This window comes from Tursiops truncatus, chromosome 6 (genome assembly GCF_011762595.2).
Source record: "Tursiops truncatus isolate mTurTru1 chromosome 6, mTurTru1.mat.Y, whole genome shotgun sequence".
Taxonomy (NCBI): domain Eukaryota; kingdom Metazoa; phylum Chordata; class Mammalia; order Artiodactyla; family Delphinidae; genus Tursiops; species Tursiops truncatus.
In genome coordinates, this window is record NC_047039.1 from 81,844,146 (window position 1) to 81,862,274 (window position 18,129).

General features: G+C 41.1%; 1 protein-coding gene across 3 annotated transcripts in view; it reads right to left on the reverse strand.

Moving 5' to 3' along the window:
- The window catches only part of HEMGN (hemogen), a 38,949-nt gene that overhangs the window by 7,899 nt on the left and 12,921 nt on the right, over positions 1–18,129 (reverse strand). For 2 of the 3 annotated variants that reach the window (XM_019949019.3, XM_019949020.3), the window contains 2 exons: positions 2,675–2,800; positions 820–913 (listed from right to left, as the gene is read on the reverse strand). In XM_019949019.3, the coding sequence (XP_019804578.1) occupies positions 820–913; positions 2,675–2,800 (220 nt within the window). Of the gene's footprint in view, positions 1–819; positions 914–2,674; positions 2,801–9,844; positions 9,925–18,129 lie in introns of those variants that run through there. The other variant, XM_073806329.1, reaches the window with a different exon arrangement.

Below are 18,129 nucleotides of genomic sequence, written 5' to 3' on the forward strand. Positions count from 1 at the left end.
GACATTTAACAAGGTCTGGAGACATTTTTGGTTGTCACGATGGGGAGGGGAGAGTCCTGTGGGTTTCCAGAGGCCAGTGGTGCTGCGAAACATCTTCAATACACAGGACAGCCTCCCACACAAAGAAGTCGCCTATCCACAGCACTAATAACACCAGCGTTGAGAAACCCTCGCTCAGATGGATGCTGTACTTTGGCTCCTTGGGCTCCCGTTTTCTATTTCCAAGCAGGCAATACCTCTGTTTTCACAGTTATATTCTAAATGGTGCAGTTAGATGCTGCCTAATTTATAGTCATGTTCATGTACTCCCTTCTTGAGATTACATACAGCTGACTTTGGACACTTAGGAACTCTCAAACTCTGCCATCACTCATTTACAGACAGTGCTTTGGTTTACTCCATGGAGAGTTAACTACAATCATTCAAGAAGAATTTCACTAATAGAAAGCTTGGAGAACAAGCTTGGGGGTCTTCTCAATGGTGTCTCCCGCTCCCAACAGATACTTCTATGGTTATATCACTAGGGTGGTTGAACACCAGTCCTCTCTACAATATACATAATTTGATCACCTGGTACTGTAATTAAAAGAGACCATATATAAGATTCTGTTCCCATCACTTTACTAGATGGGTGACTTTAGGCAAGAGATTTAACCTTCAGAGACTTGGTTTCTTTTTTTGTAAAATGAGGATAACAGCTCCCAATTTATGGGATTTTTGGAAAGATGAAATATAGTATGTAAAAGTGCTCAGCACCACTTGACAAGTAGCATACGCTAGATAAACATCAGTTCCTTTCCCCTTGCAGCAATACCATACCCAAATTGCCATTGTGAAGTTTGCTTTTCTTGTGCTTCAGCTTTTCTTTTTCTGAGTTGCTCTCTGTTTCTTAAACTCCAAGTTCCAATGACTTCTGTAGGATCAAAATGAAAGTTATGGGAGATAGTGATGAGTTGTGGCATTAACAGGAAAAGAGTCCTATAGAAAAAATGGTAGAATCCCTTTACTGGGTGTGTAAGTTTTTCTCTTAGCCTTTTGAGGACAAGAACTATATCTTATTTATTCTTGTACCTCTGAAGAATGCCTGGGAGCAAACATTCAGTCGACATTTTTTAAATGAAAAGGTCAGTATTTGTACATAAGTGTGCTACCAACCTATTAATTTTTTCAAAATAGTGTACATATTGTACAAACATAAAAGAAAAAAATCAGTCATGTTCTGCCATCCTATAACCTGTTTTCATTTTATTCCTCGTATTCATCTAGTTCCTATATTAAACAAAGTTGTAATGATGGCATACCACAGTTTTATCATTTATTAACCTGATACATCAAAAATATATTCCATCATCTCGTCCTCATAATTATAACTTTAGCAGCTACATGATACTTAATCGAGTTGATGTATTCTCATTTATCCACTCATTCCACTCGTATTGAACATTTAGGTTGTTGCCAGTTATTTTTTCTTGCCGTTGTAGATCAAATTATAATAAATATTTCATGTACACAACAGCTTTTTTTCTTTTGTACATTTTTCCTTTGGATGACGTTTCTCCAAGTTCTTTGGAATATTAAAGTTATTATCAAGAAAGGTTCTATTGCCATCCAAGTTTGTGAAAAGTTAATGTTGGGTCTTTGATGTAGAACTTCTTAGAGACTATAGAATGATTTCAAATTTGCACGGGGACCCCCAAAAGAGAAAATGTCCCTTGGACCATGGCACCTTTTGTTTTTAGGACAGAAGTCCTTAATGGTGAACATGGATGGAGGAAAATTATACTTTTATTTTTACCAATCTTTAATTTAAATGACCACTTCCTTCAATTATGAATGTAGGTAGCAAACCACAGTAGTTTTAGCAGTGTGTGATTTTGTCACAAAAAGAAATTACAGATTTTCTTCATATAACATGACAGTTATTGCAGATACCTTAAAATATCATTTATTTGAGATGATATATTTGATTTGATACGGTGGTAATTAGATCCACCACTGGACCTTGTTATTTAATGCATCTGTAAATAAGCACATATATTATTATATCATAGTTTTTTATTTTGATAACTTATCTTAATATAATTGCTTCCTTTATAATCCTATGTATTTAATTTTATGTATTTAGACTTCTTAGTCTAAGAAGGGGTCTAGAGGTTCATCAGAATGCCAAAGGGATCCATGGCATTAAAAAGTTTTAAATCACTGCCTCAAGGCCTAGGGTTCTGCAAAAGCAGCAGAAATGCTGCTTTAGGATAGATCCAAAGACTAAGATTAGTGAGTCAAAAGAATAAACACTATTATAGTTCTTATTATAGTTCTTATTATCTGGCTACTTATTGCCAGATCCCTTTCCAAAAGTTTCACTATATTTACGTTACCAAAGAAGTATATGGTTGTATTTGTTTTACCACAACTATCTGGTATTGGGTATTTTCGTTATCTTTCATTTATATATATTATTAATAATTTATTCATTATTTCCTTGTGTTTCTCTGGCTTATTAGAATCTTAGTGCTAGAAGGCACCTCAGAAAGTTATATAGCCCCAATTCTTCCATTCTAATATATGAACGTATCCAATTATGCCCCTTTTTTGCCAGAGCCATAAAAAGAGGAAAATAATCATAGTCCAATCCTTCCCAACAGTCACTACCTCTTAAGGACTCTTTCATTACCTGGAACATGGTTCTCTTCTTGATGAGGATCAGGTATCTGATGGAGCATCAAGTGAGACTGGTCCTTTCCCAAATCCATCTTGCTGCAATACCTTCCTGCTGTTTGGTCTGACTTCCACAAGAACCCTTTTTTAAAATGTCAAAAGTAACTAACAGTTAAAAACACACACATACCCGAGTTCACTTGTCACTTGACTTCCTGCCTAGAAGTTTTATCTAGTTGGACCACAGCTGCTGGCTACTTCTACTTTCTTTATCATACTGCACAGGTGTGAGCAGGGGGCACAGCTGGTGCTATGTCCTCCTCCACCATAGTGGCTAGTTATACAGGCAGCCCTGCAGCCACAGGCTGGTATGTCACAGCCTCCAGTATGGCAGTCATTTGGGTCTGCTAAGAAGTACCTGAGTCCGATGTTACTTTTTACATACAGAGGTGGCATAGTATAGGAAGAACACCAAGTCTAGCACCTAACCAGCTCGATGTCCTTGAACAAATCACTTCCCCTTTTCGTGACTATCCTTCCTCATTTGCAAAGTGGGTGAATAATTCCTGACTTGCCCACCTCACACAGTTCTTGTGAAAGTGAATATTATGAATGTGAAAATTATGAAGATATGAAATTAATCTTATATTGTTTTCCTGCATGTGGCATTTTTTCATCTTAACCTGATGCAAAGTAATGGAAAGTCTTGCTGTTAGATAATAGACATAAAGAACTAAATTAGGAATTCAAAGCAAATTTGAACCCTCTTCTGCTCACCTGATCATTCACAATTGACTCAAGATAGCTAGTGAAATCCACTGTGACTCATCCAGGGAAGGTCAAAAAGCATTTCTTTTTTTTTTTTTTTTGTGGTACGTGGGCCCCTCACCGCTGCGGCCTCTGCCGCCGCAGAGCACAGGCTCCAGAAGCGCAGGCCCAGCGGCCATGGCTCACGGGCCCAGCCGCCCCGCGGCATGTGGGATCTTCCCGGACCGGGGCACAAACCCGTGTCCCTGCATCAGCAGGCGGACTCTCAACCACTGCGCCACCAGGGAAGCCCCCAAAATCATTTCTCAATGAAAATATCAGCACATTATGTCACAGAAATTAAGTTGAAACCAAAGGAATCACCCATCTTCAATCGGTCACCCGATTTGTGAAGGCAAAGAGGTACAGAGAATCAGGATTGTTCACCAAGGAAAGGAACACTGACCACCTCCTATTACAGGCAAACAGTCTGTGAGATGCAGGGTTAACACTGTATCTGGAGTCAGATACTGAGGTGAAGAGAGTTTGAATTCCAGAGTTGCCACATTCCCTAATTCAGTCACCTTAGGCCACTTAGTCTTGGAGCCAGTTTACCTACCTACAATATGGGACAATATTGGTATGTACCTCATGAGGTTATTGGGATGACTCAATCAAATAATGCATTTCATATGTGCCTGTCATATTGACTACATGGTGCCTAGCATATTCAACATGCTTAGTAAGTGTTAGTTGCTTTATTAGTAATAAAAGTATAGTGACAAGATTTTGGTAAGTCAAGTCACAGTTTAAATGCACTAAGGAACTCAGAGAAAACCTGAAGGGAATCCTTTATAAAGAGAAAACCTTTATAATGTGAATAGATGCCCTCTACTTCCATAGACTCTTAAGGCATTAGCATCTCCTCCTAAACCATCTAGTCCCTCCCCCTATTTTATACACAGAGAAATTGAGAACCAAGGAGGGGAAAGATTTACCTGCCCCAAATTTTCTTACTTACTGGTGGCACCACATCTTACTAATGACAAGATGGGTCATCTTGTTATGCTTGATCTTACCTGGGTATGAAAATGTATGTGTGACGTGAACATATGAGAGAAGCAGCTTTTTCAAACACACTGAAAAATATTGAGAATTATATAACAAGCACTCAAGCGCTTACCACCAAAACTCAATGCGGTATTTAATTACTAGATCCTAAGCTCTAGCTTTAAGTTTCTCGGTTCCCCAGTCTTTCTTGTAAGTTAATCTCTACCTAAAAATTCAGATAACTCCAGGGAGTCCCTATTCCAAGAAGTCCTATAGGGAATGGAAAGTGTAACTTGCAATTTATCTCATGATAATTTTTGGATTTTCAGATACAGGGTTTTAAAAACTCCAATACAAACTAAAGTAGCTTTGAAAATTATAAAACAGGAGTGTTTTATAATTTAAACTGGCATTTTAAATTAGTCGCTTTATTTGATATGTTTTAATTCTTACTGATTAGGTTATTTCTTATGATAATGAAATAAGATAACCTTTTAGAATACTTCTAGGATGCCTTACAGAAGATGCAGAATTACTTCTTAAATACAATTATCCTTCAAGCTTATAAGACCCAGTTCAACGATTCAGCAAACCTTACTGAATGCCTCCTCTGTGCCATGTACTGAGCAAGGCTGTCAGACTACAAAGGTGGACGAAGGTGGACAGATGTTAGTCCCTGAGTTCTGTGTACTGTAGGCCCATTGAGATATGTACATCTTTATTGGAGGGAAATAATATTTAGACCCTTTACACCCTGCTGCAGCCTGCCTAAGTTGATTCCACCCCATGTTCTGATATCTAGGAGCAGAATGTGGAGGGACTATATGAGGGTGGGGTCTCAAGTTAACAGTAATTAGGGAGCAATATTGGGTGGAGGGGGCAGGTGGAGGGAGTTTGGAGCAAACTAGATTGGAAGTCAGGCAAGGTGTCTCTGTTGTGATAAGCAGGCCACAGCAGGAACTTGTCTGGGACAAAAATAGCCAGTCAGTAAATTCACAAGCCATAGTTCATTGTCCTTTCCCTCTGTAGTGAAGTCTAGAGTCCATAGCAGTATGTGAGATGCTAGGCATTAAAGGCCAGATATTTTTAACAAAAGCTGCCTTGTTCTAGAGTTATTTGCATATATACATAATACCTCTCTCTAGGCCACAAACCCTTTGAGGGTGGTTACCACTCCTGATTCACCTTTCTATCCCCACAGTATAATCTAGTAGGAGGCTTAGCCCAGAGCAGTCCCCATAAACGCCCTCACTCTTGTATGCAGGGCCAGCCTCATCGGTGTGCAGCCTGTGAAAGTACTTGATACACTCAGAGGGGCTGATGCTGCTGTCACTTAGTAATACCATCATCTGTTCCAGAGCTCTTTCTACTGTCATTCACTGGCACTGACCTCTGTGCTGAAGATATAGCAGTTAGAATTTCCCTGGTGGCACAGTAGTTAAGAATCCTCCTGCCAATGCAGGGAACACGGGTTTGAGCCCTGGTCCGGGAAGATCCCACATGCTGAGGAGCAACTAAGCCTGTGCACCACAACTACTGAGCCTGTGCTCTAGAGCCCGTGAGCCACAACTACTGAGCCCACGTGCCACAACTACTGAAGCCCTCGTGCCTACAGCCCATGCTCTGCAACGAGAAGCCACCGCAATGAGAAGCCCACGCACCACAACAAAGAGCAGCCCCCGCTCACCGCAACTAGAGAAAGACTGCGCAGCAATGAAGACCCAATGCAGCCAAAAATTAATTAATTAATTAATTTTTTGAAAAGAAGAAAGAAAAGTGAGCATGGAATGATAGGATAAGGAACAAGGGGGGAAAGTTGATGGTGGATGCTATTTTAAACAGGGTGACAGTTGTTCGGGACTGAAGGAGGTGAGGAGCCAACCAGGCTGCCATCTGGGAGGGCACTGTAGGCAGAGAGGCACTGGCAAATGGCCTGAGGTGAGAGAGTGGTAGGAGGTGGGTTCAGAGAGGTAGCTTATTGCCCCTTGTAGGCATGTCTACTCTGATTGAGATGGATAGTCATGGGATGGTTTTGAACAGAGGATTGATGCCATCTGACTTTTTTTTTTTTTTAATTTTTGGCAACGCTGCTTGGCATGCGGGATCTTAGTTCCCCAAGCAGGGATCAAACCTGTGCCCGCTGCAGTGGAAGCATGAAGTCTTAACCACTGGACCTCCAAGGAAGTCCCTGTCATATTTTTCAAGGATTATTCTATATAAAGAACAGACCATGGGGACACGGGAGGAGGTGCAAGCAGGGAGACCAGTTAGAAGGATCCTGCAGAATACAGATGATTAAGGCTTGGACTGTGATGGGAGTGATGAAGAAGTGGTCAGACTCTGGAGTAGCTTACAAACTGGATATGCAGTGAGTGATAAAGAATCAAAGAGTATGACAAGAGTTCTGGTCTGAGCAACTGGAAAGATGGAGATACCATTAATAGACAAAGAAGACTGGGGGGAGCAGGCTTGCAGGAGATGATCAGGAGTTTAGTTTTGGACATGCTAATAGATTAGGGATAAAACAGCAAAGGAGCAGCCAGTGAGGCAGAGAATAACCAGGAAAGTGTAGTGTTTTGGACGTCAAGTGGAAAAAATGTTTCAAGGAGGAGGGAGTGATCAACCTGTCAAATTTTGCTAATAGGTAGAGAGAAGGAGGATTGAGAATTTTCCTAACAATTTCTTTCCTAAGAATTTAATTAATTATGGACTGGAGCCCAGAAAGGTTAAGTGACTTGGCCAAGGACATACAGGCAGGACCAGCAATATAATTTGCAGGGCCCAGTCCAAAATGAAAATACAGAGCTCCTCCTTCAAAAACTATTAAGAATTTCAAGACAGCTACAGCAGAATATCAGAATGTCAAACCCATCACAGGGCCACTTTCACAAGTGCTTCCCTGAATCTTTGTGGCAAACTTATAAAATAGCTATTAGTGTCCTCACTTTTCAGATCAAGGCACTGGTGCTCAGGGTGGAAAGTGATTTTACTAGGGTCACAGAGCTAGACTGGTAGTTTGAGCATGAAACCTGAGCCTGCAGCCTCCAAGTCTGGCCTTCTTCCTACTAGACCAAACTAGATATTGAGGGAGAGAATTGCTTTCCTGCCTCCTGACCCATCTGGAGCACGTTTAAGTAAGTATTGAGGCCTTGTTCATGCATTTCAGAGGCCTGGTTGAACTGGGCAGATGTGGGAGGGAGGGAAAAACATTCCTAAGAACTTCTGCCCTGGGGCTCTTTATGATGGGGGTGAAAAGGGAGCACTGGATACTATTCAGTGAGAAACTTGACCTAATAAAAGTGCCCCCAAACTGACGTAGTTTTAGGCCATATTGATAGAATTATAGAAAAGAGGGCGCTCACTTTGCTACACTTTGGTTTGTCATCCCATACATGGAGTGTTATGCTGTGAAGACCGTGTGAATGGAATTTGAAAACGTGTAGAAAAAAAGAGCAAGGGATTTGGGACTCTACCATTTCCTGGCTGTGTAATTTGGGGGAAAATCTCTCAATTCTTTCTGATTCTCATTTTCTTCCCTTATAAAACAGAGAAAAAGTAATACCTCCCAGGGATTCTGGGAGGATAAAAGAGATCATGAGAGCTTTCTATAAAATAAAAAGCACTGTGCAGATAGACATGCCATAAACTCGGGCAGTGTTAACAGTATTATTAGAAGTGTTCTAATTATGCACCTGGGCATTGTCCTGGAGTGCATTTGGGTGGAAAAGTCAAGAAAGGGAAGCTATCATACACTTTTTTTTCTTAGTGTTCTTTCCTTGCTAAAATACTTTTTCAAACCTTTTAAATTATTTTCAAAGAGTTGATCATGCTTTGTTTTCCTTAGTGGAGAAGGAGAGTTTCTGGTTTCCCTCTCTCTCACAGTCTGTTGATGCATGATAAATAAGTTCTGTCTCTGCTGAAACAGATGCTACTGTACACATACAGATAACACGGTCTATGACTTTAGAATGGCTGTAACCTGACTTTCAATTTAGTTTGTTCCAAAGTCCCTCCTCCGGCCTCCTCTACCAATATTGCTTTCTATTTCTTAATGAATAGACAATAAGCATCTCTGAATAAACATTGATGTGTGGTCATTTAGCTGGGGAAGAACAAGTCTGCTCCCACCTTGAGCCCCCATCACATCTCTGTCCTCACTTTCCTGAACTTCCGGAACTAACAGTGTACTCTCAAGTCGACTGCTTCCTTTCCCCACATAACTTCTTCTTTCCTTTGCATCCACAATCTAGTTTTCTCTTCCACATATTGTTCTCTCATAAGTCAGCAATGATTCCTAATGGCCAAGTCCAGTGGTCCCTTCTCACTTCTCTCTCTCTGTGACTTCACTGTAGCTCATGGCTCCTCTGAGCACTTCTGTCGCTCTGTTCTTGGCTTCTCTAGTAATGTGTTCTTCATCCCTCCTTCCTCTCCCCCCCGCTCCTCCACACACTTCTCTTTTACTCCTCTAGCTATGAGAAGTACTTCCCAAGGATGACTCCTCTGAGTCTTTTCTCTCTCACTCTTAGACAGTCAATCCAACTGTATACCTTTAGCTATTACCTTTATGCAGATATCTTCTAAATAATTACCAGTCTGAGTTGAAAAATCACATTTTCAAGTGTCTCTTGAATATCATTCTTTACCTGAATATCCCACTGCACCTTAAATTTAGCATAGCAAAAAGCAAATATAGGGTTTCCCTGGTGGCACAGTGGTTGAGAGTCCGCCTGGCGATGCAGGGGACACGGGTTCGTGCCCCGGTCCGGGAGGATCCCACATGCCGCGGAGCGGAAAAAAAAAAAAAAAAGGCAAATATATCTTCCCCCTAAAACCAGTCTCTCCTACGCTTTATTTCTGCCACTCTTAACTATTCTACTATAGAAGAGTGGCACCTTGTTCCTGGACATCCAGTTCTAATTGGCAATCCAGTTCAGAATTGTCTTTGCCTCTGCCTCCTCACTTTGCTTCTCACATCCAGTTGGACACAGTTCTGAGTTTATTCTTCCCAATGTCCCACATGCTTATTCCCTCTTTTCCTTTCCCATACCACCATCCCAGAGGGGGACCTCAACTTCTCATTGGAAGTATTGGAGAAGCTTCCTAGGTGGTTTATTTTCTTCTATCTCCCCTCACCTTCCCCAGATTGTCCTGCACAAACAGCCAGAACATTCCCCATAAAACTGGCTCAGAACTGGTCTCTACCCCACTTAGAATCCCATAAAGTCTCAGTATTATGTGTAGAATGAAGACTAAACTTGTCAGTCTGGCATTTAAAGCCAACTTCCCAATCTTGTCTCCCATTACTTTCCTGAAAATACCCAATATTCCAATTAAATAGTGCCACTTGCCCTCCCTGTTTGGCTTTGATTCTTTCTAACACCCACAGTACCTTTATTCACAACTTCTTGCTCTTCAGTGCTCTTCACTTGTGTCTGCCCATCCAGATGGTGAGTGCCCCCATCACAAAGCCTTTGGTGATAATGATGATGATATATTAGCTACTCTACAAACACATAATAGGTACCTGACATGTTACAAACATTATCTCATTGAGTTCTTCTAACTAATATTATCCCCATTTCACTGATAAGGAAATTAAGGTTTAAAGAACTTAGGTTACATCCCAAGGTCACATAAGCTCACAGGTGCCGTAGTTAGAGCTCAAAACCAAAGCAGTCTGACTCTAAAGTTCACAGATTTAACCATTCTTTTTACTACCTTTTCCTACCTAGAGGTGATCTCTCCTTTTTGAGCTATAGTGTCACTTGACCTGAGCCTCTTGTATGATAAATATCACATAATATTTATTTTATTGTTGACATGTACACTTCTTTTCTATAATGTTCATTCAGCAAACATTATTGAACATTTATTTCTTGCCAGCCCCTTTACTAAGAATTGGAGACATAGAGAAGAATCAAACAGGAGTCCTTTCCTCCAAGGAACTCAGTCTAATTGAGGGTGATAGACAATAAGTAAATCTGAATTTAGAATACAGTATGATAATTTTAACATCAATATTTCCAAATGTTCTAAGAGTAGAGGTGGAGTGCTTAATTCTGCTTTCACAGAAGCAGAAAGATAAAGATATTATATTGTGTATCCTCTAGCTATAATCCTCTTTATTCATAACTGCCTTGAAATCACTCTGCATTGGTCAACACGTAGAATTGGAAAAATGATGAGGCTCTATGTGTGTAATAGTATTATGTGGTTTTTTCACTTTACACTAGTGTTAAGCTTTTCCCCTTTTATTAATTTCACAGAAATAATAATGATAGCCAATATTTATTGAGCACCTGCTTATCATATTCCAGGCGGTCTTCTAAGTACTTTATATATGATAGTTCATTTAGTCTTTACAACAGCTTTTAAGGTAGGTATTACTAATATCCCTATTTTGTAGATGAAGAAACTGAAGCACAGGTATTGAACCTGCGCCCTAAGTCAAACACCTAGTAAGTGGCAAAGCTGGGTGGTTTGGATCTAGGAGGTCATATGCTTAACCACCTTGCTCTCCTGCCTCTCAATTCTACTTCTTTCATATTTAATAAAATAAGGCAGCAATATATATTCTTTTTTGATCCTCTCTCCCTCCTTTCTTTCCCATTTCCCTCTCCCTCATCTTCTCCCTCTTTCTGCAATTTGTTGACTATATAATCTGTGTCCCAAAAGTGTGTAGGGTGCTGGGAATATAAAGGCAAATAGGAAAAACAGCATACATAGAAAATTAAGGGAACACAGAGGAGGGACATCTAACCCAGATGAAGAGATAAGGTCAAAGCAGTCTTACTGGAATAGGTGATCTCGAGCTTAGTTTTGAGAGTGAATAGGAATTAACTACTATGATGCAACCAGGCTCAGAGGAACAAACACAGGCTCCAGAGTCAGACCTAAGTTCATTCAAATCAGGTTCTGTGTGGCCAGGATCTTCCACCCTCAATTCCCTCATATATGGAATGGGTATTATAACACCTACCTTTCATGACTATTATGAGGATTAAGAATGATGACTATTGGAAAGAATCTGGTACATAGCAGACCTTACTGCTCTGGCTGTCATTATGATTGTTCATAATCTCAATAACAGTAAGTGAAATAGAACTGCCAAATAATAAAGCTAAGCAAGGCATGAGAGTTATTTTATAGATGAGGAGATCCAGAGGGGGCCAATGTCACACAGGCCTAGTGGCAGCTGGAACCGGAATCCAGATCCTCTGAGAGTTTTATCATTTTCCCTTTACCTGCTTGCTATTCCGAACTCTTCTGTCTACAAGTCAATCTACCTTATCCCCTGGTTTGATGAAGTATTTCCCAAACTTTCCAATTGTTACATTCTCTCTTCATGATTTTTGCCATATTCTTGTAATAACATCTTCTGTATTATTATTTACTTAATGTTTTCCTTCAAATAAACATTTTTCCTAAAAGTATTTAAAATGGAAATTTTATATCACCAATGTAAATGGAAAACCAACAATATCACCTGTGAAATCACAGGTTTGTGGTATAACAAATTATAATTCTTCTAAGGTACATTAAAATAAATACTGAACTATTAAAGTAAAAGATGTTTCATCTGAAATTATCTGCACTGCCCCAAGTGGAATGAATGCATATCACCTCTTGGAAAATGCTGGCCTATGTAATTAATCAGTGAATTCTTTTCATTTCACAGAATTTCTAGATCATGTCCAAATTATCCTAAAACCAAACTGCCCTTTGCAGGAACTGTTTTATAATTCAAAAGGGACAGAGCAAAAGACTCCATTCATTCCCTGGCCTGCCACTGACCCACTGTTATTCATATCAGCTACTCTCCAAGGGGTCTCTATTCGAACGCTAGCCTCTCCTATTTTTGCTCTTTATTCACTCCTTGGAGTTTTAGCTACTCGGGCATAGAATATGTACTAGAACCTAACATGATGCTTTAGTCTTATTAATTTGGAAACTTCAACTCCCTGCTTCCAGCAGATTCTATCCCCTGGGCTTGAAGTTTAGAGTTAGCATAACCTAGATGAGTCCCTGTCCAAAAGTGAACACTGCTGAAGAATTGCAGCCTTCCAAATGGTTCAGCGCCAGTGCTGAATGTTATATTATACGTCCAAGTAAATGGTCGTCACCTGAACCAGTTGAGGTAGGGATGACTCTGGCTAGAACTCTGCCACTAGGTGGATGTAAAAGGCAATTGCACCATTCTCACCTGTCAGCTAGGTCTTGAGCTTTGGTTCCAAGCACTTTCCCTTGGAGGCAGCCTGCCTTGCTCCCTAATTCTCTGACACTCTCCATTCCCCCTCCCTGCAAGTCCTCCTCTGGGTGAGTTCGCATCGGGGATGTTTGCATACCAAACACTTAGCTAATTGATATTCTAACACAATCTGTTCAACAAATGTTAGGCTTTCTTGTATTTTGGGTTTGTGTGGTGTGTGTGTGTGTGTGTGTGTGTGTGTGTGTGTGTGTGTGTGTTTTAGTGACACTTTGGTTGTATTTTTAGCCAGAGAGAAGAGAAGGACTTACTTTAGCAGGCAGAAAATGTATTGTCAGGTCTTTCTTCCCTGGCATTCTCCTAAGTGGCTGTGAGCACCTTTAACAGATGGAGCTCAGGATGTGATCAGATCTGATTTCATCAGCATATATCCTGGGCAAGTTCAACATGAGGATGAAGACTTCCTTTGTGCTTCTTTATGTTCTGTATTGTCACCCTTTATTGTTAGCACTCTCATTTTAGGGAAGCCAGAGTTGCTCAGCTGTGATAGACACCTGTGTGGGAGTCATGTAGCAAAGTCTGATGTTCCACTGGAAGAAAAGAGGGTGCAGGTCTGCCCCAGCACTTTGTAATGAGCCCTCCCCTCCCCGTCAGCAACAAGCACATCTATTCTTAAGTATCAAAATGTTCTTGGTAATCAAGAGAGAAATTAAACCCAGACAGAATTGTCATCTTCAGAGACTGCCAGCAATACCCAGAATTACCCATAATCCTTCTATCTGATGGGTTTGGTCTTCTTGATGAAAATAAAATAGGATGTTTCATGTTATTACTGCCATAGCCTTCATTATTAAAATTGGATACTATGCTTCACTTCTCAGGAAACACTAACTAATAGGAGCAATTATCACCCTGAAGAGTGTGTGGTGCAGCAGATAGAGCCTGGACTCTTGGATCAGAAGATAAGTAGGGTATCTATTTCCACAGAGCTGCTATTAACTTCTGTTTTTACCCAGTTCAGATGGGTGTACAATACTTTGTGTTCATGCAAAGAGACTGGACAGAATTATCAGGCAGAATTTAAATAACTTGGTCCATCCAACCAAGACAGATTTTCCTTTCTAGAAAATCCTACCCCTACCCTGATCTATGGAAAACTCCATTCCCATATCCCACTACCAAATATGGCACCCACATGGATTCAGTCGTCTCTCTGAGGAGGAATGAGTAGAATGAAACTTCACTAATCCAGTCAATTCAATTCCCCTTTAATGGGAATTAAATTAAGATCTCAATAAGACACAACAGTTCTGCTTTCTAGTCTTATACAGAAATTACGCCTTTAGCTCTAAATCCTAGTTATCTCTGACAGAGGAAGTGAGCAATTGATCAAGTAATAGAGTTGCTACAGTGTAGGAAGTAGGAGTGGAAAGAAGAGATTGATGAGTAGGTGATACAATATGTAAGTAATGGGCTTGAGACTTTCTAGTAAGTCAGACAGTGATGCTTGACTGGGCAGGAGAGCTCTTTGTTTTGTAAATTACTTGCAAACTGGTAATTGTACTTTATGGAGTTACGTGAACCTGGGACACAGTAAACACTAAATTTCATAGAATTTCACCGCTGGAATAAATCTTCAATGTCATCTAGTCAAATTTCCCAAGAGATGTCTGAAAGCCCTGTGTGGACTCAATTTACCAGAAAATGTTTCTGATTTCAAAAATTTTATTAAAGAAAACCCCACAGAGGGATTTCCCTGGTGGCGCAGTGGTTAAGAATCCGCCTGCCAATGCAGGGGAAGATGGGTTCTTCCTGGTCCGGGAAGATCCCACATGCCGTGGAGTAACTAAGCCCATGAGCCACAACTACTGAGCCTGCATGACACAACTACTGAAGCCCATGCTCCTAGAGCCCGTGACCTGCAGCAAGAGAAGCCACCGCAATGAGAAGCCCGCGCACCACAACGAAGAGTAGCCCCCGCTTGCCTCAACTAGAGAAAGCCCACGTGCAGCAACGAAGACCCAACTCAGCCAAAAATAAATAAATAAATAGTTTAAAACCCGCAGAAATTTTTACAAGTAACCCCATATGTTATAGTTCTGAATATTACTTCACAACCCTGGGAAAGTCACTTCATTTTTGTGGGCCTTTGCTCAAAACATGACCTTGGGCAAGTCACTTCACCTCTCTGGATATTAGTTTCCTTATCTACAAATAACCCCAGCTCTGTCTTGCCTGCCCCTCAGGGTGGATAACAGGCTCAAGAAGATGATAAAAGTGGAAGGTTTTGGTAATCACAGGGTACTTTCTAAAACATAAGAAGTGTTGCTACCAGCTCCTACATTCCCCCTCGAGCGACATCCCAATGCTAAGCAAGAGTAGCAATGTTTCACCCCTCTCCATTCTATTAAGATGTTTCTCCCCCTTGCCCATAATTCTCCCCCATAGAATCACCCACAGATGGGTCCCTACAGGAACATTCTCCAAGGGGTCCTGTGTTTTTTTCATGAAAGACAAGGAATGGGCTTGTGCGAGTAGCAAAGTCTGAGAGGGAACGAGCTGCACGCATACAGGGAGGCTTTCAGTGGGAGCAGCTGCAGGCCTTTTGCTTTTCTGCACATCCTCAGCTACCAGTGCCACTTGGCCCTAGGCCTCTATCAGCAAGGGTGAACCCTAAGGAGCCCAGCAGCTCCACACAGAGGACCCTCATAGCAGAACCTCATAATGGCACAGATTATTGTTCATTCTAACAGGCATTTAGTAAGCGTTTGTTGTGAGTCAGGTCCTGTGCTTGCCACAGTGGGTAAGAGATGAGTCAGATGTGCTGCCTGCCCTTGAGACCTCACAGTTTAGTAGGAGAAACAGACTCATGAGTGTCATATACAGACTGGGTTATGACCAAAGCCCACACAGCGTTTGGGCACAGTTGATGGATCACTTAAGTCTGTCTGAGGGCTCAGGCTGGGCTTCTCAGAAGAGATAAGATTTAAATGTTACCTTAACAAGGGGGTAGAAATTCTCCAGGGGGATTAAAGGTGGTGGGGGGCTCATTTCAGACAGAGGGAGGTGTGAGTATACAAAGGCACAGAGATGTGAAAAGGCATCTTGGTTCTGGGCACAGTAACAGAGAAGCTGGAATGTGTGCTACACACCAGGGAATGGAAAGATCTGAAACCAGAGAGGTAGCTGGGGGCCCAAGGAGAGGCTTTTATGATGTCATGGGGAGCCACTGAGGGGTTTTAGGGTGGAGAATGCCATAATCAGGTAATGTTCTTAGAGCATTTAGGTGACAATAAGGGGGCTGGGTGGGAAAGGAGAGAGAAGATAAATTCACTGAGGGTATTAAAGGAAAGCACAGATTCTAGAGAGATTTAGAAGGTAGAAATGACAGATTTTATTATGAGAAATTCTAAGAGCTCCAGCACAGAAAATTGAAAGAGAAAGACAGCAGACTAAAAATTTAGTGAGGGTCCACAGGTAAGATGACAAGATATCTTGTATCAAGCAAATCACACCCTGACTTCCATTTCTTGATGGCCTGGCCGAGATGGCCTATGTAATGTTTATGGACAGGAGGTCAAAAGCTTTTATTACAAATTATTTTTATAGCTACAGAAGTGGATTCAGCAGATCTGGCTGGCTAGGCCAGTGTTTCCCTCCTTTCCCTCCTGCCCCAAAGCTAATTGCTTTGTCAAGGAGGATGCCTTCCCCAGATAGAGAAAGGCCACATTTTGGTTAAGGATTGACAAATAGCTATGCCAGGATCTCCATACTAAGTTCTAGCTAGATCCACGCATTACCACAAAGAACTGCATAGCTCAGAATGCTTGGCTGCCTATAGCATACCGTCACAGACCACACATGTGGCAAATTCCCAGAAGAATTGATATATGAGCTGGGTCTTGAAGAAAGCAAAGGAAAAATAAGCACATTAAAATGATATCCTACCTGGTTTGGCCCTTTTTTAGAAGTACACCTAGAATGTTCTAGAGCAGAGCTGTCCAATAGAACTTTCCACAATGATGGGAATCTTCTTCTGTATGATCCAATATGGTAGCCACTAGTCACATGTGACTATGGAACACTGTAAATGTGGCTAATGTGACGGAGGAACTGATTTTTTTTAATGTTATTTTAAAATTATTTATTTATTTATTTATTCATTCATTCATTCATTCATTTATTTTTGGCTGTGTTGGGTCTTTGTTGCCCTGCGCGGGCTTTCTCTAGTTTCAGCGAGTGGTGGCTACTCTTCGTTGCGGTGCGCAGGCTTCTCATTGCAGTGGCTTCTCTTGGTGAAGTCATTGTTGAGAAGGTCTCATTCTAGCTCACATTCTTGTTAAATAACCTGGGCTCCTTGTATGTGGAAAACCGATTTCGAGCACAGAACCTCTAGCACCAAGCAGAATGGCAACATAATTTTAGCTCCGGAGCAAATGGGTCTCACAATAGCATGAGTTCAATGTATGCATTAATATTTGAATATGCTGTATAATAAGCGTGCTGATTACTCTGAGAAGAATACTTGAAGAATAAAATAAGCTGTGATCATTAGAGGAAAAAGCGGCTAGCAATTTATGGCATGGCTGCTGCTTGATATTCAAAAGTACATGACAGCTCTCATCACAGGTAAAAGGTAACTACTGTGATGATAAAATGTAATGACAGTGGCAGGAAGTGATCAGAATTTTACCGGAAACCAGTTTGTGGTATAGTTTCTTACCACAGTCAGATTTATAACTTATAAAAACGTGTCCCCATTTGGTTGTTTGGTTCCTCTGGGCAGTTTGAATGTGAATCCATTGTAATCTCAACTTTGCAGGAAGTGGCGGACCGAGTTTTCACGGGAAATGAGAAGCTGAGGTGTAGAGGCCTCAGGTTGGACGTGGGGACATGACAATCACCTTGTGCTGGGAGAGAAGCTGTAATGGGGAGCTGGCTGGTGCCCCACAACTTGGATGACCTAGACCAGCAGTTCTCAAAGTCTGCTCTGCCGACCTCTGGGGGATCCTGAGACTCTTCCAGGAGGTCCATAAGATCAAAATTATTTTCCTAATAATATTAAGATGTTACTTGGCTTTTTCACAGTATTGAAAGACTTCAAATTATATGACTCAACTTATATGAAATGTCCAAAATAGGCAAATCTATAGAGACAGAAAGCAGATAAGGAGCTGCCCAGGGTGAGGGGAGGCCAGAAGGTGGAGCGACTGCTTAATGGGTACAGGGTTTCCCTCGGGGTGATGAAAATGTTCTGGAACTAAGTAGTGGTGGTGGTTTCATAACTAAATGCTACTGGACTGTATAATTTTAAATGGTTAAAATGGTGAACTTTATGTTATATAAATTTTACCACAGTAAAAAACAGTCCAAAAATAAATAAATAAAGCATTAAAACGAAAAACAGTAATCTTTTGGAGTTCTGACTACCTGCTCTTTGCTGCAAATACTCCTCTATATCCCGGCTC